Here is an 18156-nt window from a genome sequence, read left to right as displayed (position 1 = left end):
TTCCCTTTGTTCATAGACCTGTACAAGTGGGTGAAGTTTTCCACACACGGCCCTGACGAGCTTCCTAAAAAGGCAAGGAAAGCCTGCTTAAAAATCTGACTTTAAGCCATCAGGTATTCAAGATGCAAGAGAAAATATCCCATTGTTTCTTGGATCGTCTAACACTTTATTAATCCACAAACATTTACAGAAATATTTTGTGTGTAAGAACGGACAGTGACTGACTGACTATACTCCACCAAATCCAAACTGGTAAGTGAAGACAGGAGGGCTTGCTGACAAAGGATGCTGACCTCAGGTCAAAATACAACTGAACCCTAACCAAGTACAATAACCACTGTGAAGATGCCAGGAGGTAAAGGATGTGCGAGCGCTTCGCAAGGGGCCTGGACAGAGACAAACTCCTATCACACTCTCAGGAGCGGTCTTCCCTGATCACCCCATTTACAATTTTTACATTTCCCCATTCCCTGAAACCTTAGTACTCTGACTTCCCTAACCCCTGCCTTTATTATTCTATATAGAACTATATATTTTTGAATATGACATATAAATTCAAGATTTATTTTCTTTATAGTCTCTCTTTATAGTCTACCACCCTCCTCCCACTCAACTATAAACTCAGTGAAAGCACCAATTTTTGTCTGTTTTGCTTCCTATTATATTCCCAGACCAATTTACGCAGACAGATGATGGGCCCTCAAGTATCTGAATAATTGAATGCTTAGAGACAAAATCTGGAAAGAGGCTGCAAATTCATTTCCAGATATTACAACACTTGGCCATGTATCTCTACTAGTATTATGATGGATGTAAATGCAAACAAGAGACAAAGCACTACTAAGTAAAATAAAGGAGGTTTATATATAATTTGAATTCAAGAAACAGAGATACTTCTAATAAAAGGAATATAATGTTAATAGGAATCAACTAAGTTCTTCTTACAGTGGAATTAAATTGCTGTAAGGCTAAGGGTATCAATCTCCGCAACACCGAAGCAGGGAATTACACTATGCAACGCACCGTTGGAACCTTCTGAGAAACGGTAATTTCCTTGAAGCAAAGGTTTTTTAGTCTCCCAATAATCTTGGAGGGAGCATTTTTTGTTTGCTTGTTTCCCTTTCTTAGCTCAAAAAATCTGGAAGGCTCCTTTCTTCAAAATAAATCAACATTATGCTAATGATGTACTAAAGGGCAGAAATCACAACAAATCTACAATGCATTATTAATGAGGATGTGCCATAAGTAGTGGACTTCAGAAGGAAGGCATATCGATCACTGAAGTGTATGCAAAGAGTCGTAAAGGAAATATGAAAAATTACTTTATAGAAATACTTTTTCAATTTAAAAAGTCAACTTTGTCTTTTTTTAAACAAGACGTGTGTTTGTGCTTTCATAAGAAATCCAGGTAATATGGACAACCTCTGACGATAAAGAGAAAAGCCGCATAAACTCTAAGATACATGTTGGAAGGCATCAGTGAGCTAAAAAGACAGTGAAAAATAACTAGGCCAGGATGCAGGGAGGGACAGAGGCCCAGAGAGGTTAGCTTAGTATTTGAAGCCATTTTTTGCCCAGGAACATTTGTTGATTCCAGAGCAAACAGCTGGGAGGCCAAACACCACTTCTGACAGCCTGAGGGAATGGGGAGACAGGAATTGGTATCGGCTTTCCAAGCGGCAGTGGGGATTCCTGGTGAAACCTGCCCCATTTTGCTTTGGCAATGGGCTGTTCCCCAGGAGAGAGGTGGACAGGAAGAAAACAAATCCTTCAGTGACTTTGGCTAGGCTTCAAATATTTCATTTTTGAAACTGGATCGAGGTCAAGAAGCATATGTTACTTTTGTCTTAAATTTCAAAACTAAAACAAACCCAAAAAGTCATTCAAAATAAAATTATTTTTGTAAGCACAGCTAATACAGAAAGTGTATTTGTAACATGTCCTATACTTGACTAAATATGAAATGCTTTAATTCAGAAAGAATAAAGTTTGTGTGTGATTAGCAAAAGGAAAATATTTTATCCCACGAATCCTAAAAGAATGCTACTTCCTACAGTGAAAACCTCAGAGACTAACACTACTCACGTATCTCACAAACTGCAGGTCATAGTTCATCAAGTTCCACCAGATTTTTTTAACTCTGACCATTAATACAAATAATTTCACTCAGATTGAAAAAAATATGAACAGAAACTCAAGCAATCATTCATTCGGAACATTCAAAGCATGGATGGGCAGAACTGAAGAAATAAGGTTTCACTGACGATTTTCATCCCAAAGAGTTCCTTCATTCTCTAACATCTTGAAGTTTGGGAAAAAAAAGAAATACGAAAAATAAAATCATTTTAGATATTAAATTTTCACTGCTTATAGTGTGAGCCCTATAAATGGCTCAGAATTTACCAAAATGGGACTCAAAATAAGCAATGTTTCTGTAGCTATCAAATTGCCTACTAGATAAAATTGAAACAGTATTAAAAAGTGGAACTTTTCAAACTTTATTGGTATTAAAAACTACTTGATTTTTATGTCTTGCTTTGTTATTTTTCCTATACTTGAATAATTAAGCATCCTAACTAAGGTAGTGATCCGCATCAAACATTAACTAGTCACTTCCTAATATTCATTTCTATATTTAGTATCTGGTTTCCACTTACAATATTCTAAATAAACTCATGCAAGACTGAGAGGAACTTTAGGAAATGAGACTTTTCACCTCTAACTTTGGAAGGTTTCCCAGATAAGGTCTTCACTGCTATAATTATAGAGGGCAGTAACAGAACGTACACCTACCCTTAAACCCATCCTCAACAGGAAGGGAAGGGAAGAAGTTGGGGAGGGCTGGGAGAAAAGCTAAGCATGGAAACAAGCCAGTAGTCCTCAGTGACCCAAAAGCCAAAGGGTGGAATCACGACCTGTGCCTCCCTAAGCCACACTAAGTGGTTCTGCCTCCCTTTCTGTTCTGAACAGTCTCACTTAAAATAATGACCCAAATATAAAAATGGATTGGGAGTTGAGAAAAGTCAGTGTAATTTATAGAGAACTCTCCAATTCAGAAAACTTGGGTTCACATCCCAGCTCTGTGACTTTTCACGCAATTAGACCAAGTTATTTAACCTCTGTAGACTTTTTCCTACTGCTTTTAGAGGCCCCTTGCAAGGATCAACTACCATAAGGAATATCAAAAAGCTGATAAACAAAAATGCACCAAATAACCCAGGCTACGGTTTGCCATGGCGCCTGAACTACTAGACCACTGGGCGGTATTTTAGTATTCTCTCTAGCTTGAAAATCTTTCACATTGAGAACAGTTATTAGTCCATAAAGTTTGAAAGCAATGTTTGAAAGATTTTATAGTGTGGGTTTTTGATAAAGGCTTTTTAAATTGATACGCTGACAGCCACCATTCACCAATTTCACTTGTGTCCCAAGGGTCTACCCAAATTCCCTTGAGGTAATTATCATCAGTAATACTTACGCAGATCTGCCTTCCACATCTAGTTTGCCTGGGTTGATGCCCTTTTTAGCAAGGATTGAGGAAACTTTTTCTACATCTCCCCTCTCCGCAGCTTTCATCAATCGATCATCATATTTGTTCCAATCTGCTGCATGCTACAAAAAGGAAAAAAAAATAAACATGGCCTACTCTATATACTATATTAGTAAGACTTTCTCAAGAAGGAATGAAAAGAGAAAGGAGAACAATACTGTATAATACATCACTCAATCTCCATTGCATCCCACATTTCCTTCTTCCTGCTGTGCTAACTTCATGAAAAGAACCTCTCCAAAACACATGACATTCAAGAAATATTTTAAGTTCTACTTTTGAGAAAAAGCATGTTTCTCATGTTCTCTGCAGTGGAGCAAAGAAAGGAAATTAATAATTGTTGAACACCCACCCTGTGCCAGGTGTGAATTACTCAAATGACCCCAGTAAACTAAAATTATCATCCCCATTTAACAGATGAGAAAAGTCAAGACTCCAGGGACATTAAAAGACCTGAGTGGTCAAACCCAACCAAGACTTCTCAGGACTTCCAAAATCTGTGTGCTTCTTCTGATCTCTAACTCCTGCTTTCAGAGTTGGTTCTGGTTACCTATCTCCCAAGACTTTAGATGCAGTGGAATTTTGTACACATTTTAAGACACCCCCCCACACACACACACAGCTTATTTAAAAGGTACTGTTGGAAATATATTTATGGAGGCAAATTAGACACATACACAAATTTACATATAATCTTGTCTCTGTCTCAACAGAGAAAGCAATTCATTAAGCTTATATATTAAGATAAAAAGAAACTTCTACATAGAAAAAACTGAAAAAACAAAGACTCTAAAGTATTAACTATTTTAAAATCCTAAGACAATAGGATTAGAGGTGACTTTCATTTTCTTCCTTCTTTTTTACATTCAACATATATTGTTTTTGTTTAAAAAAGATTTTTGATTTTAACAAAAACTCAGTACATGCATATAAGAGGGAGATCAAAGGCAATTTTTTGAACAGGAGGATGTATCACATGATACACATTTTAATTGTATCAAGGTTATTTTTAACTTTAGAGAAAATGTATGCAAGACATTCTGAGGCCAATAACTTGTTTTTTTTTTTCTTAGTAGGCGGAAATGTGGAACCCAGAACTAAAATTCACACTGTTTAACCAAGTAAGGTTTTAGCCTTTTAAAATATTATACAGTAAACTTATTGCTAAATTCTGTACTAAGCCCAGTACTATTTCTAGAACAAAGAAAGATGTGCCTATTTTTCACTGAAACTTACAAAGCAATTCCTGTGTCCACAAATAGCATAACAAATCTCTGAGAGAGAAAAAAATGAATCTCTTCTATGAAGCATATCCTCTGTCTGATCAGTGGGATTACTTTGTATCACCTACCCCTTCAAACAGCAACACAAAACACCAATTTTCTAGCAAAGTAAGCCAGTGTCTTCCTTAAACACTTGAAGTGAAAATAAGCATGAAAACTGAATATGAAAAAAGATAAATACATTAAAATTTTAACCTACTCCTGAAAAGCAGTGTTTCAGTGGACTCTGTTTCAAGTATCTACACAGGCTTCAGCACTGTTGTCTCCAAATTCGTTAAATTTGGAGATCAGCCCACTTCCTTCTAAAGCTCAAACTGTCAACTCTGAGACTAGCCCTATTTACTGGCTCGAAGTCTCAACTACATTTTAGGCATTCCCCCTTCTGTAGCTTTAAAACAAACAGTTTACAGACTCTAAATTGGGGAGTGGTAGTAGATGTAGGCTTAAGAGACTTGGTTTTGAAAAATGCCTTAGGGATTAAGTCATGTTTAGCACACAGACAGAGACTTGCTCAAAACTGATTAGTTTACCCTTGCAGTTAAAACAATTTCAACTTTATTTCCAAGTAAACTGCCAGCTGGAGAAAGAAGCTCTTTAAGACACGGGGAAAAAAAACCCTGTAAAATCCTAAAGTAAGGCTTTTTAGAAGATAATTAAACATGATCCAAGTCTCACATTATCATGGGATTTTTCAGTTCCACTTCACCAAGCACTGTTTTCCATCCCGGTCCACTGTCAATTAACAGAAATACTGCTCAATTACTAAGATTCTATTATGTGCTTGTTAAACCCAGAAAAAGAAACTAGAACTGGTGTTTGCTATCACTAACCCCAATCTGCTCATCAAATACATCAGAAAGAATAGAAGACAAAGAGACCAAAAAATTCATCAAACAGCAGTACATTTTACAAGAATACAGTTCAGAAAGCCTAACCGAGAGTCTCTGTGACACTGGACAGCAGGGATACCTACTCTGTTCTTGGGAGCACAAGAAAACCAACAGTTCATCATAGACAGGATTTAGTGTCTGGTTGCCAGCAGCAAACTACTTCGCATTAAGTTACAAATCTCTGTGGCTCACAAAGCACGCCCTCAGACAAACTCCTAACCACTGAATCAATCGTCCCTCTCTTTACAAATCTTCCTGTTCCACAATCTTCATGCTGGGCTACACTTAGCTTGGATCTCTAACGATATTTTCTTCGTCTTCGGGATCCTTCTCCGCCTTCATAACGCTTGAAAATTATCTTCTTTGCTGAGCAGCACTGGATTAAGAGCAGCCCCAAGTCAGGTACCGTAACTCCTCCTATTTCTTATTGTTTAGAAGCGGTCTTTCCATGAAGCTGTCCCTTTCAGGGACTCCACTGGAAAATCTGAACAGCCCTCTACATCCTGCCGTCTCAACACTGCAACACAGACGCTGCAGTGCGTGATAAAACTGTCCACCTCCGAATTCTCCCGTAAACAGTGGCCAGACGGCCTCCCATTGGTCAGGTTCTATTTTAGATTCCATAGGCCTTGACAGCTGAGTGATAGAAAGGGGCAGCTAAGAATATACTGTAAATGCATGCTTCTCCTCTGAGTAATAAATTTCAGGTCTACTGGGGACAAATGACTCAAACACATTGTAAAACGTGCTTATTATACATTGAGTGACATTATGACAACACTGTTCAGAGGAGAATTTGGCTATTCCACCAAGACAAAGTTTAAAACCAGTTTCAGTCTTAGAATCTATCATGAAGTTACAATTGCCTTGATAAACAGAATATAAAATTCTATTTTAAACAAATGTGTCACACTTTAATTTAACACACACACACGCACACAGTAACGTTTTCAAATTTTCTCCATTTTCCTTCATACCCTTATCAGGCTCACTGCACACAACCAGGTTTCAGTTTACAACTGCTGCCAGTCTGTCTCCTAACATGTGAAATGAGAAGAGCCAGAGGCACTGCCAGGACACTAAATAGACTGCATTATGATGAATACTTTCAACAAATTTTAAATTTATCTCTGTACTCTTAATTTCTAAGTTTAGCACCCTGCCTGAAATGACAAGTAAATATTTTATCAGTCAAAAATCAAATTATCTGGATTCAGGAATTACAAAAAAATAAACAGATTAAATTAAAGGAGGCAAATGCATATTGAACACTGGGCTAGACTGTAAATACAACTCCATCTGGGGACAAAGCAGACTACTCTACATTCCTTATGACATTTAACAGTACTTGTACCAACGTTCCTTACGTTATCAAGGAAAACAACAAACATCTGCAAGTTCCAGGCTGTTTTTTACCTTCTGTTACCACAATAGCATGCCAGTAATTTATACTTCCTCCAAAAAGGCAAATTTGGGGAAACTTTCATGGCAACGCAAAACGTTTCAACACAAGTGTTCACAGAAAGGAGGTCACTGCTATACTATAGATCATGCGGCCAGTTAAAAATTGTCACAAGCTTATTCAAGCTATCCGCTTCCTATCAGCTTTAAAATATTAGGCACGTAGTCTAATTATAAAATATGTAAGTTCATACACCATAATGTATTATTTTTGAGACAATTATTTTCTCCCCAAATCACATTAGACATCACAGTGGATTCTTGGCTAGACCCTGAGACTGCACCCACTCTATTTCATCCTTCTTCAGAGGAAATCTGGGATGAAACTCAAGCCCTGTCCTTTGGTTAACAAAGCAAGCACATTCTTTCTAGAAATAGGATTGCAAAGGCAAAGGAAGTAAAAAGGAGGAAATCTGTAACAAGTACTAAAACCACGTAAGGAACTGTCCATGCTAAGGCTCAGGGAGATAGGATTTATGTGCCCTCCTCTACTGCGGACATCCTGAGCCTCTCCGTCCTCCCTCCTTCCCAGCTATTTCTCAAAGGCTCTAAGTCCCACCTTTGCTGTCCCCCATGCCTGTAGATTCTTCTCTCACTTTCTCAAAAGGCACTTCCTCAGGGGGGCTTCTCAAACCTTGTATCTAAACAACTCCAGCCTTGCTCTACTCCTACCACCTTTTTTTTTTTTTTTTTTTTTTTTTTTTTTTTTTTTAAAGTAAGCTCTTCACCCAATTTGGGCTTGAACTCAGTTTGGGCTTGAACTGCATGCTCTACTGACTGAGCCAGCTAGGTGTTCCTATTCCTACCACTCGTAATTTTCCTGCCCTGTTTTACTTTTCTTCATAATACCCATCAGTATCTGCCATCATATGTTTATTTATTAGCTTACTGCCTATGTCTGCTTTTTGCTTCAAAAAGAATCAAAATAATCAGGGGGCTGACTGAATTCAACAGCACATTATAAGGATTACAAACCATGACCAAGTGGGGTTTGTTCCTGGAATGCAAGGATGGCTCAATATATGAAAACTGATCAATGTAATACACCACATTAACAGAATTAAGGACAAAAATCACATGAGCATCTCAATTGATGTAGAAAAAAGCATTAGACAAGATTTGAACATCTTTCATGATAAAAATATTCAACAAACTGGAAATAGAAGGAAACTACCTGAACATAATAAGGGCCATACATGAAAAGCACATAGCTGACAATATACTCAGTGGTGTAAGAGGAAAGGTTTTCCTCTAAGATCAGGAATAAGACGAAGATGCCCATTCTTGCCACTTTTATTCAACACAGTATTGGAAGTCCCAGCCAGAGCAATTAGGCAAAAAAAAAAAAAAAAAAAAAATGGGAATTTTATAAAAACTCAAAAGGAAGTAAAATTACCTCTATAGATGGCATGATCTTATACATACAAAAAAACCCGAAAAATTCCACAAGAAAAAGAGCTGTTAGGAGAAACAAATCCAGCAAAGTTTCAAGATACAAAATCAACATATAAAAAATCAACCGTGCTTCTATGCACTAACAATGAACAATCCAAAAATGAAATTAAGATAACATTTCCACTTACAGTAACACCAAAAAGAGCACAATAATTTGGGGCACCTGGGTGGCTCAGTCTGCTAAGCATCTACCTTCTGCTAAGGTCATGATCCCGGGGTCCTGGAATTGAGCCCCACATCAAGCTCCCTGCTCAGCGAGGAGCCTCTCCTTTTCCCTCTGCCACTCCCCCTGCCTGTGCTCTCTTGCACACTTGCTCTCTCTCTCTCTCTCTCTCAAATAAATAAAAATCTTTTTAAAAAAGAATACAGTAATTAAAAATAAACTTAATCAAGGAGGTAAAAGATCCATACACTGAAAAACTACAAAACAATCCTGAGAGAATTTAGAAAAGGCACATATAAATGGAAAGGCAGTGTTCATGACTTGGAAGACTTAATGTTGTTAAGATATCAATACTACCCAGAGCAATCTACAGATTAAACATAATCCTTGTCAAAATTCTAATTGCTTTTTTTTTTTCAGAAATAGAAAACCACACCCTAAAATTCATATTGAATCTCAAGGGAACCCAAATAGCCAAATAACCTTGAAAAAGAAAACAAAGTTGGAGGTCTCACACTTAACAATTTCAAAACATATTATAAAGCTACAGTAATCAAAACAGTGTGGTACTGGCATAAAGAGAGATATATAGATCAATGAAATAAAATAAAGATCTACTGAAATAAGTCCTCATGTATGTTATCAAATTATCTTCAACATGGGTGCTAAGGCTACTCAATGGGGAAAGGAGAGTCTCTTCAACTTATGGTACCGGGGAAACTGGACATCCACCTGCAAAATAATGAAGTTGGGCCCCTTATCTTACACCATATACAAAAATTAACTTAAAATGATTAAGACCTAAATTTAAGATGTAACCACAAAGCTCTTAAAAGAAATTATAGAGAGGAAGCTTCTTGACATTGGTTTGACAATTTTTTCTGAGATATGACACCAAAAGCACAGGCAACAAAAGGAAAAACAGACAAGTGGGATTACATTGAACTTAAAAACTTCTGCACATCAAAAAAACAAAACAAAAACAAAAACTTCTTTACACCAAAGGACACAATCAACAGAGTGCAACACAATCACCTATGGAATGGGACAAAATATTTGCAAATTATATCAGATACAGGGCTAATGTACAGAATATATGAAGAATTTCTATAACTCAGTAACAAAGAAACAAATAACCCAATTAAAAATGAGCAAATGAGTTGAACAGACATTTCTCCAAGGATAAAACACAGATGACCAGCAAGCATATAAAAAGATGCTCAACATGATTAATCATTAGAGAAATGTAAATCAAAATCATGCGGTATCACTTCACATTCATTAGAATGACTATCAAAAAAACAGAAAAGTATAAGTGTTGACAAAGATGCAGAGAAACTGGAACCCTTGTGCACTGCTGGTGGGAACAAAAAATGGCGCAGCTACTACGGAAAACAGGACGACATTTCCTCAAAAAATTAAAAACTAAAAAAACTTAAAAATAGAACTACGATATGATTAAAGCAGGGTCGCAAAGAGGGATCTGTACACCCATGTTCATAACGGCATTATTCACAATACCCAAGAGGTGGAAGTAACACAAATGTCCATTGATAAATGAACGGATAAACAAAATATGGTATATACATGCAAGGGAATATTATTCAGCCATAAAATGGAAGGAAATCCTGTCACATGCTACAAAATGGATGAATCTTGAGGAAATGATGCTAAGTGAAATAAACCAGTCCCCCAAAAGACAAATACTATACAATTTCACTTATATGAGATATCTGAAGTAGTCAAATCATAAAGTGGTAAAGAAAGTAAAATGGTGGTAACCAGGGGCTGGAGGAAGAGGGACATGAGGAGTTACTGTTTAATGGGTATAGCTTTACAGATTTGCAAGATGAAAAAATTCTGGTGACCAATTACACAACAACGTGAATATATTTAACACTACTGAACTGTACACTTAAAAGTGGTTAAGATGGTAAACTGTACATCCTTTTTATCACAATTAAAAATAAAAAATAATAGGGGCGCCTGGGTGGCTCAGTCGGTTAAGGGTCTGACTTCGGCTCAGGTTATGGTCCCAGGGTCCTGGGATCGAGCCCCATGTTGGGCTCTCTGCCTAGCAGGAGCCTGCTTCTCCTTCTCCCTGCTCTCCCCCTGCTTGTAGTCTCTCTCTCTCTCTGTCAAATAAATAAATAAAATCTTAAAAAAAAAATTAAAATAAAATAAAAATAATAAAATGAAAGAAATGCAGTCTCTCAATAATATTAACATGATTAATAATTTAAAAAAACAAGACAGTGAGGGTATAGATGAAACAAGATTAGCTATAGGTTACTGATCAAGCTGAGTTATAGGTTCATCAGGATTCCTTATACTAAACTATTTTCTCAACTTCTGTATATTTCATGCACTTTTGATACATGGTCCAATAAATCTGGTTGGTGTATAAATTTATAAACTATATTACATTATATTGCTTATCACCAATGCCCTTCACAGACTCATTAATATGGCAGGAAATGCAACACATCCTTTCTACTCACTCCTCTCTGGATTAAAATTAAGCTATTGGGGCGCCTGGGTGGCACAGCGGTTAAGCGTCTGCCTTCGGCTCAGGGCATGATCCCCGCGTTATGGGATCGAGCCCCACATCAGGCTCCTCCGCTATGAGCCTGCTTCTTCCTCTCCCATTCCCCCTGCTTGTGTTCCCTCTCTCGCTGGCTGTCTCTATCTCTGTCAAATAAATTTAAAAAAATCTTTAAAAAAAATAATAAAATAAAATAAAATTAAGCTACTATTAACATTTCAACATATCTTGGTGAGTCCACAGGCATATACTAACAAGATAAGCCCTGTGATATCAAACAAAAGCATTCTAAAAAGAAGCAGTAAGTTTTTTAAGGAGCACTAATGTTTACTGGATATTATAACAAATACCTTTCTGAAGCCAGGGACTGCCGTCTTTTGAAAAAAAGATATTCATCAAACTCAGAATGGAGCAAGCCAAAGTATGTACAGTAAATGTCAAAATACAGTTGTTTCTAGAGAATAAATAGAACATTCTAACACAAGTAGTTATTTTGCTTTCTAGACCTAACGGGATGATAACTTTAAACTCCAAATCAACATAAAGTCACTTAAAAGTTTTGACAATGACTCCCTCATACTAACATCAACTGTAAATTCATATAACTTTTTTGAAAATTATGAAATGTTTAAAAATGCTATAAAAGTAATACATGTTCAGTGTAGCCAATCTATAATACATTTCAGTTTGTATGCTAAAACAGAGAACCTACGTATAATTCCATTATGCAGAAAGACCATTATTAAAAATGTTATATATTAATCTCTAATCTCTATTCTAAAAAAGATCTAATCCAGATTTGTTTTAAACCTACATGAGTCCAACAGTTGCTTTATTTACTCAATATTTAGCATACAAGGTCTCCTGAGAAGAAATTTATAGATGCAAATAAACAAGGACACTTTAAAATATATGCAAATCCATATAAAATACTTGTATTTAAGAGGTAGGCTCAAAAGATTACAGCTAAAATGACTAATGGCCACTTTTAACCTAAAGGCAATTTTTTATTTATTATCCCAAAGAGAAATATACAGGATAACAGTAAAACTTTCATAGAAAATTGCTTAAAACCAAGAGGAGTCAAAATATCTAATTATTTAACAAAAATATCTAATTAACAGATCTTAATAATTTTGGTGTCATGGACTCCTTTAAGAATCTGATGGAAGCAATGGATCCCCCATTAAAAATTATATATAAGCACATATTCAGAAAACTTCACATTTACTTTCAGAGAGTTCACCGATCTCCCTACAAATATGGAGTCCATGAACCCCAAAATAAAAAAAAAAATTAACATGAAGAGAAGTAGCAAGACAGTTTTGTCTTTTATACAAGGTTTATAAAACAAGTACTGAAGAACTGCTAGAGGACTGGATAATTGAGTCGTTCAATAAAAATTTACTGAGCATCTATGTCTAAAGGGATATAAATACTTCACTCAACTTTCAAGTATGTGTGATCATTTGATAGGTGCCATGCTACATGCTGGGTTAGTTAGGTATACCATGGGGAGGAGACAGATAGGAGGCCTGGTCTCAGGCAGTTCGCAGAAATAAACCCAGTCACTTTCTTATTGATCTCACAGTGTAAAAAGAAAGAAAGATACGTATGTAAACATGCATATAATCGTAATACCTGTGATAATACCACAATAGTTATGTGTAAGTTATAGAAGTAGCTCAAAAGAGAAAAATCAGAAAAGTTTTATAGAAAAAAATAACCATCTACTGAAGGATGAGTAGAAAATCACCAGGTTTGAAATAGAACCACAAGGAAAATACCAACTCAACTTGCAGCTCTTTATAGTTTATAAAGCACTACATATCCATGACTGTCAATTAAAATATATACACGATTGACTCACATACACACAACCCAGGTTTCTCTAAGCTCCAGGCCCGTGTATTCAAATACCTTCCTGAAAATTCTTCAGGGTCTTAAAACTAAAGCATGTTCTTCCGAATTCTGATCCTATTCCAAGTTGTGGTAACACAGCAAAGAATGCCATGATCTATCTAGTTGTACAAGACCGAAATCTAGAAATCAGTCTTGACTGATAGCTTTCTCTCCTTGGTCCTCCATCACCAAATCCTGGTGATTTCACGTCCCCATTATTGCTCAAATCCCACAGCTCATCTCCATGTTCAGCACCATTACCCTACTTCAAGTGAGCAGACCACAGCAATGAATGGTCTGGCCATATTCATTCCAACCTTTCCCTATATTCTCCACACTGTAGCCAGAGTGGCTTTTCTAAAATGGAAACCTAGTCGTAGCACTACCACTAGCACTCCCTTCCATATACCCTGCCCCAACCCACTTAAGATCCTTAAGCACTTTTCTATTCCTGTAGGACAAAGACAAAATTCCTTAACAGAGCCTATAAATCCCTGAATAGCGTTGCCCCCGTGCAACCTCCTCACCTTATCACGTGAAACGTAACACTGCTTCTCATGTTATATATGCAGATACTGAGTCACTAGGAGATAATGGCATTTTGTCCACTATAATTAGTTGCAGAATGATTGAAGAATCCTATTATTACAACTTCTAGTCCAGTGCTTTCCACTAATTATGCTATTTCCACTTCTCTAATCATCTGAAAATAAATCTTTAATGTAAAAATACAAGTGTATTTGAAAATTTTAAGCATAAGCTTAGATGTCCTTTATAGCAAAAAAGGATGAAAACTTCCACATTTGCATATCTAAACTTTTATGAAGCACCTACTACATGTTATGCATGGCACTAGGGAGACAGCAATGAATAAACCAGCCTACGTCTCTCTTTTTTTAAAAAAACCACTTTATTGAAGTATGATTGACATGCCAAAAGCTGTACATATTTAATGCATAAACTCAGTGAGTTTAGGGATAAGTATACACCCATAAAACCATCACAACCATCAAGGCCATAAACTACCAGAGGCTCTCTTCTAATAGAATTTGATGCTCTAATAGGATAAGACCTGGTAAACAATTAAGGAAAACAAGAAACTATCAGGTGAGAACAGGGAAGGAGATGGCATGGAATGCTGGGGATATAATAGAGTGGACAGACTGGGTAACCCCAAAGTTCTGAAAAGGTGATATTGATGACAGGATCTGGATGAAAAGTAACAGCAGCCTGTGAGAATTTCCATTTCAGATGGAGGGAACAACTGGTGAAAGGAGTTTAGCATGTTCGGAAGAAGGCCAATACAGTTGACATATAATGAGCAAGCAGGATCACAGAATGAGATGAGGGAGGGGAGGGCAGGTACCACCAGACCTAAAAGTGGGATTCCCCAGTTGTGTCTTAACATTTTTCAAGTGAGATTTCTTTAAGGACTAAGACAATTCTTTTTCACAGGGTTCTTTGGCCACTTTAGAATCAAGACTAAAAAAAAAAAAAAAAAATTTCATCCCAACGTACTATTTTTTTCATTTCCAAGAATTTATTTTAAAATAACCAGCTGATTCTCAACTTGCCTTGGAATGTTATAAGATTAATCAATTATTTTAGCATAATAGATATTATAATCTACCTCACCCATATCAGACCTAGAAACCTGAACAAACCTGGCAATGAACTACACTAAAAAGCCCACCATAGAAGGAAAACAGCACCTCCAAAAATAGGATTTCACAATCACATCCACAAGATAAAGCTCTTCAAATAAAAAGAACACAGGGACAACTAAATAAAGTCTTCTCCAGGGGGGATAAAAATCCTAAGTGTAAACTAAACAACATGTACGTTTAGGCAAACTGCCCTAAATATCTAATTGAAACAAAGAACAGGCACGGATAGTACTCTACAATCGTCAACAGTCCCCATTACAACCCAAGACAAGCCCTGCCACAGCTGAAAACTGAGCGAACAGCACAGAGCAAAGCTCACGAAGCATAAACATTCCTTGCAGATTAGGCTGCACAATTAAGAACTGCTCTACAGTTCATTGGATTGGTGATAATTAAAAATATTTCCCCCATTCCATGCAGTCCAAAGGTTATTTATTCCCCCCTCTTACATAACAGCAAATCAGAGCTTACGCAATAGAAGAGGCAAAGAAGAATGTTAAAATAAACCAGAAAAACAAAAGCTGTACATCCAGCTTCTCTATCCCTGGCCCCGGACTTTCTTCCCTTTCTCATTTTTCTTTATCCTTATTTCATTACGCCCCATCCGCTTTTCTTTATCTCTTAAGCCTTCCACTGTACAACTGGAAGTATGTAGGTATGACTCAGTGAAACAAACAAAGGGAAAATTATAAGCCATCAAGCATGCTTCTGACCAAGACAATAACAAGCTAAATCCTTCTTGAATGGAATTTCTCTACATAAAAAATGGACCAAAAAGGTAATAATAGTTATTATTATTGCTATTTAAATAATAAATCTAACTAACATCTTCAGGACTGAAGGTAGCTATGAAATCTGAAGGGGAAAAAAAAGAACTTTAAAGAACTGGAATCGGAAAGACTCAGAAAGTACTGCTTCCATGAGATTTCCTGACTACCTGGTTTGAGCCTCTTCTAGTCTGTTGTATAGATAGCCCTCCCTATTGCAGGGGCTTCTTAACAAATTACTATAACAAGTTCCTATAACAAATGTTCCTTTACTAAAACTTGTCTAGGCACCCAAAGAGTTTATGAAAAGTAGAGACAGGATATCACCTCTCCAATTTTAATAAGTATCATTTGTTTTGTAATATTATTTATTTCAGCCTTCCTCATTAGCAGAAGCATTAAATTCCAAAGTAAATATAGATCTTAAACACAATAAGTGACAATGTTTATCATATAAGGATAGAGCTCTCATGCTGTAGAAGATTTAGAATGTTAAGCAATTGGTTATTTGGGAAAAATAAACTTTGTCCCTAGAAAATGTTATAGAAAAATGTATTCAAATTAGAGTTCTTCAAGTGCCTAAATGCCACGAGTGAAATTATTTAAGTATGAAGATTAAAATTGAGGAAGGTCTATTATGCCTACTATCCAAACCTACACACACCAATGAACGGAGTAATACTTCTGGTGAGTTTTAACAAATATGTCTGCCAATGTCTGAGATAGAGAGGTGGACAGATAGATAGATCTCAAAACAGGACAGATTTAGGAAGCATTCTGTGTTTATTCCTAACAAAGTCAAGAGCAAAACAGATACACTTATAAAAAAGCCTCTGATGAGGTTTGACCGCAATGAAAAATAAGAGCTATTTTTGTTCCTTTGGCTTTCTATTTTTTCTTGGCTTTGCAAGGAAACATTAGCTAAACAAAAATATGTTGCAAGTACTCAAAAGATTCTTCAAGAATTAACCGATACAAACCTTACACTACAGGCCAATATTTTTTTTTTTAAAGATTTTTTTTTTTAAAGATTTTATTTATTTATTCATTTGACAGAGAGAGACAGCCAGCGAGAGAGGGAACACAAGCAGGGAGAGTGGGAGAGGAAGAAGCAGGCTCATAGCAGAGGAGCCCGATGTGGGGCTCGATCCCATAACGCCGGGATCACGCCCTGAGCCGAAGGCAGACGCTTAACCGCCGTGCCACCCAGGCGCCCCTACAGGCCAATATTTTTAAAATCTAAAACAAGAAATATAAACACACAGAGGGTTATAGGAAAATGTATGTTTTTGTAAACACATCAGAAGTTAATTGCTTTTCTTTTTACTTAATGAATGAATAATACAGTTCTACACAAAAGTATAACTCTTCATTCACAGGGATTTTACACAGGATATCCTCCCTTTGAGTCTTAATATACATCTCCCATGTTAAAAATATATAGCCAAGGTAATAATTACTCTCATAATACTTACATTTATAATAAAAAGCACAACATTCAAAATAAAGATTCAATTTCAAAACTGTTTCAGAAATACTTCTTAGTGCTTTATATATACATAATTGTTAAACTTTTAAGAACTCCAGTCATACTGTTATTTCTAGTCTATTGTTATTTCTTTCCAAACGGGGCATAAAAAAAACTAAGCAATTTACAGTGGTAAATTGTGCAGCCACTATTCCTTCCTTTTTTTTTTTTTTTTAAGATTTATTTATTTATTTATTTGACAGAGAGAGAGAGAGGACAAGCAGGGGGAGCAGGAGAGGGAGATGCAGACTCCCCGCTGAGTGGGGAGCCCAATGTGGGGCTCAATCCCAGGACCCTGGGATCATGACCTGAGCCGAAGGCAGAAGCTTCACTGACTGAGCCACCCAGGCGCCCCCCACCACTATTCATTCCTTTCACTCCTATAACACCATCCCTTTGCCATGTGACTCTGCCATGCTTCCCATCAAGAGATGGGATTTATTTCTTCATCCCTTAAATCTGACCTGGACTTGTAAATTATTTTGACAAATAGAATGTGGCAGAAGTCCTTGTAGGACTTCTGATCTAGGTCTCAAGAGACCTTGTAGCTCCCCATCTTGGCACACAACCAGCACAGCGTGAACAAGCTAGCCTCCTAGAGCACCAGAGACCTTGAGAGAGAAGGATCCCAATCGCCCAACCATGACAGCCAGCAGTGCTGGCTAGCATAATATGCCAGATATATCAGTATGGCCATTTTAGACCAACCAACCCCAGAGGAGCTACCAAATGACAGCAGCCATATGAGTGACCCAAGACAACACCAGCGGAACAACCATGCAACAGAGCCCAGCTCAAACTATTGACCCATGCAGTCAGCAGCAAATAAAATAGCTGTTCTTTTAAGCCACTCAATTTAAACCAAGGACTGTCAGAAGCCAGGGCCTAGACTCTCTCCACTAACTATAAAGCTGCAATTTACTCTTTGGTTTGGAAACAAATACA

General features: G+C 36.9%; 1 protein-coding gene across 3 annotated transcripts in view; it reads right to left on the bottom strand.

The window, feature by feature from the left end:
- The window catches only part of UACA (uveal autoantigen with coiled-coil domains and ankyrin repeats), a 90139-nt gene that overhangs the window by 37101 nt on the left and 34882 nt on the right, over positions 1-18156 (bottom strand). For 2 of the 3 annotated variants that reach the window (XR_004625515.1, XM_034660738.1), the window contains exon 2: positions 3479-3612. Coding sequence is in view for 2 of the 3 variants with exons in the window: in XM_034660738.1 (XP_034516629.1) it covers positions 3479-3612 (134 nt within the window). In the remaining variant the exon portion in view is untranslated. Of the gene's footprint in view, positions 1-3478; positions 3613-5806; positions 6529-18156 lie in introns of those variants that run through there. The other variant, XM_002922326.4, reaches the window with a different exon arrangement.

This window comes from Ailuropoda melanoleuca, chromosome 5 (assembly GCF_002007445.2).
Source record: "Ailuropoda melanoleuca isolate Jingjing chromosome 5, ASM200744v2, whole genome shotgun sequence".
NCBI lineage: Eukaryota > Metazoa > Chordata > Mammalia > Carnivora > Ursidae > Ailuropoda > Ailuropoda melanoleuca.
Note: the sequence above shows the minus strand (reverse complement) of the source record. Positions and strands in the feature narration are given on the sequence as shown.